Source organism: Brugia malayi, assembly GCF_000002995.4.
Source record: "Brugia malayi strain FR3 genome assembly, contig: Bm_v4_Chr4_scaffold_001, whole genome shotgun sequence".
Lineage (NCBI taxonomy): Eukaryota > Metazoa > Nematoda > Chromadorea > Rhabditida > Onchocercidae > Brugia > Brugia malayi.
In genome coordinates, this window is record NW_025062478.1 from 13,203,117 (window position 1) to 13,206,543 (window position 3,427).

The following is a 3,427-nucleotide window of genomic DNA, read 5'->3' on the forward strand; positions in this document are numbered from 1 at the left end:
TCACCATCTTCGTTCATCCAATTTTTCCACTATCTTAACCTCATCCATCACCGTGTCTGCAACATGTCATTAGACATCACATATGTCTCTCTATCTGCTATATATATTTTAATAGAAATTTCATTCAAATTTTAAACTTCAAAAAAAAAAACATATTTGTTTTGAAATATTATTAAAATTTAACTGTAAATTTTTCCATTCCTCTCGAAATAATAAATGTAAATTTATTCGTTTATTTATTTATTATTATTATTCATTAATATTATGGTGTTAATAATGAAAGAGTTGTTAAAATTGATAAGAAATAAAAAAAAAACAAAAATCATTTATCAAAATTCTCGTCATTTTAATCTGTTTACTTTACCGTCGATAATATTTTATCATTTTTTTTTTTTTTTTTTTTTTTTTTAGTTCCGATGATGATTGCTTTCCTTTAATTAATCAATCAAAAATAAATGATTGATCCATTTGTCAAAATTTTTCAATAATTTTTGATAAATTACTATTACATGTTATGTGCGGTTAGTTTAGTGCAAAATTATTTTTCAGTAATTATTTATTTAAAATATTAATCATATATATTTGTTTATTTATACTAATTGATTTTTTTTTCTTATTTATTTATTCGTTCATTCATTCACTTTGTTTTTCATTAAAATTTTTTCACCACTAATATCAAAAGTGACAAATTGTTAGCCCAATTCTCGACTAAAAATTTTTAAAACGAATAGAAAAATAACATTGCACATTAGTTTAATAACTTTCCTTCCTTTTCTTTTTTAGCCTTTTATTTAACGACAAACATATATTGTCGTCGCCTTTGCCAATAACTTTTTCTCTTTTCCATATAAAATATATTATGTCATTCTGTCCTAACATTCATTCAACTCTTCCACAATATTTCCTAGCAAAACTGAATTATTATCACTAACTATTATCTATTTATCATCACCATCATCACTAACTATCATCTACTCATCATCATCATCATCATCACTAACTATCATCTACTCATCATCATCACCATCATCACTAACTATCATCTACTCATCATCATCACCATCATCACTAACTATCATCTACTCATCATCATCATCACTAACTATCATCTACTCATCATCATCATCACTAACTAACATCTACTCATCATCATCATCACCAACTACCATCTACTTATCATTATCATCATCATCATCATTTGTACTACTACCATTATACACTAATAATTACTTTCTATCATCATCATCAATTATTTGCCATTATCATGATCATTATTTGTATTATCACCATCACTACCATCATCAGTTACCATTATTATCATCATTACCAATTAATTTACCATAATCATCATCATTATTTGCACTATCACCATCACTACCATCATACACTATTAATTACTATTATTATCATTATTATTACTATCACCATCATTATTAATTACTAACCATTGTCGTCATCATTATTGGTACTATCATTGTCATTATCCATCATTATCATCATCATCATCATCATCAACTGCTCTCGTCACTGCCGAGCAAAAATTTTCCAATTTGTCATTTTTTATTTTCCTTTTTCAAAGTGCTCAATTTCCATTATTTCTACATTTTCTATTCTAATCCTCAATCTCTTTTCCTTTTTCTCTTTCTTTTTCTCATTTCTTTGTGTACATTTTTTTTAATCAAAATGATTAAAATTTTCGAGAAATTTTAAACTTTTTTTTTTGTATTTTTCAGCAAAATTTGCATAATGTATGATTATTAGTAAAAGAAAATATGATTTAATTATTTGTCATATTCAATTTTTGTATGTTTTTTTTTCTCAATTATTTTATTTTGTCTATCTGCTATATTTTTAAGTTTATTAGAAATAGGAAACAATTAGATGTAATCATATTTTCTGATAAGTGAAAGAAGAAAGGAAAGAAAAAGTGAACAAAATTCTTATTCAAACTGAAACAATCACAATTTTTACTTTATCATCCATCATTCTAAGCTAATCCATCATTTATGTGATTATTTTCAATTACTGATATTTTAAGCTTTCATAACAAACACTTTAGGCTTTCTTTCTATTCAAATTATTTAAATAAGAATTACAAAAACGAAAAAAAAATTCTTCCAAATTTTAAATTACTTTTTAATCATAATTAATTGATTTTTCAACAAAGCATAGATAATGTATAATTATGTATTAAATCAAAATTATCACAATTTTTTTTCTCCCATTCTCAATTCTAACAAAATGAAAATAATTGTTTAAATTTATGGTTAAATATTAGTAAAATTTATGCTGAAAATGTAAAATAAAATAAAATAAAACTGAAAAACATTGTATCATTCTATTCCAGTTTTCAATATATACTTCTATTCGCCATTTTATTTATTCCAAACATTGTTGAAAATGCAACTTTTGTTTTTTTTTCCTTTTTTCTTCTTTTTTTTTTTTTTTACTTCAACCATATATTTTGTTGCTATGGGTAACCAACATATTTATTTAGTTTCTAAAATCATAGTAAATGTTTCTTTTTTTTTTTTTTTTACTTAAATATTTATTTATATTTCTTTTTCTTGCCAACAAAAAAGAAAAATTCTCTATATTAGTTGTTGATACAATAAATTAAAATTATTTACCAAATAGCTAAAATCACTTCATTACATAATATAATTTATACATTGATAGTAATCAAAAGTATTTGACATATCTCGAGAAAAATATCTCGGGAAAGCTTTTAGACTAACTCCAACTGATACTGACACTCAATATGATAGCTAATGTTAAATTAATTATTAATATTAGCTTAATGTTATCGATAAAATTTACAAATATCATAATATTTGATGATGACGAATTTGACAGAATCATTATATGATCATTTTCATCTTCTTATTGCTTATATTATTAAGTTTTAAATATTAATTCTTCATTTTTTTTTTTTTTTTTTTTTTAAATAGATTTAACAGTTTTCCATGACATTACTGAATAAAATACTCAATTATTTTCTCCAAAATCCAATATATTCAATTTTAATACAGCAATGATTTAGTAAAATTACAATCGAAACAATATTTACTCTTTAAAAATTTTCAAGATAAATTTATGAATATGTTGTTGGAAATTTTTAATTAAATATTAAGCTAAATGATTCAAATTATTAACATATAACAAATGTAGATTTAATGGAATAACTTAGTGAAATGAATTTAATAGAATAAGTTTTAAATATTTAAGCCAACGATAATTCTTTCTAAAAGTAAAGAATTTTTTTTTTAAAAAAAAAAAAAATAGATTTCATAGTTTTATATGACTGAATTGAATAAAATGTTCAATTATTTTTTTGATATAATCAATTCTAATACAGAAATGAATTAATAAACTTTGCTTTATAACCATATGCAAAGTGTTAAACATGCATTACTAAAAAAATTTA

General features: G+C 22.4%; 1 protein-coding gene across 1 annotated transcript; it reads right to left on the bottom strand.

Annotated features, from left to right (window-relative positions):
* Nucleotides 1–1,512, bottom strand: Bm17854 (Uncharacterized protein; the record flags this gene model as incomplete). Its single annotated transcript, XM_043082603.1, has 2 exons — nucleotides 1–56; nucleotides 1,446–1,512. The coding sequence occupies 2 exons, from the start codon at nucleotides 1,510–1,512 to the stop codon at nucleotides 1–3; spliced, it is 123 nt and encodes a 40-aa protein (XP_042938537.1).
* Between the last annotated feature and the right edge of the window lie 1,915 nt (nucleotides 1,513–3,427).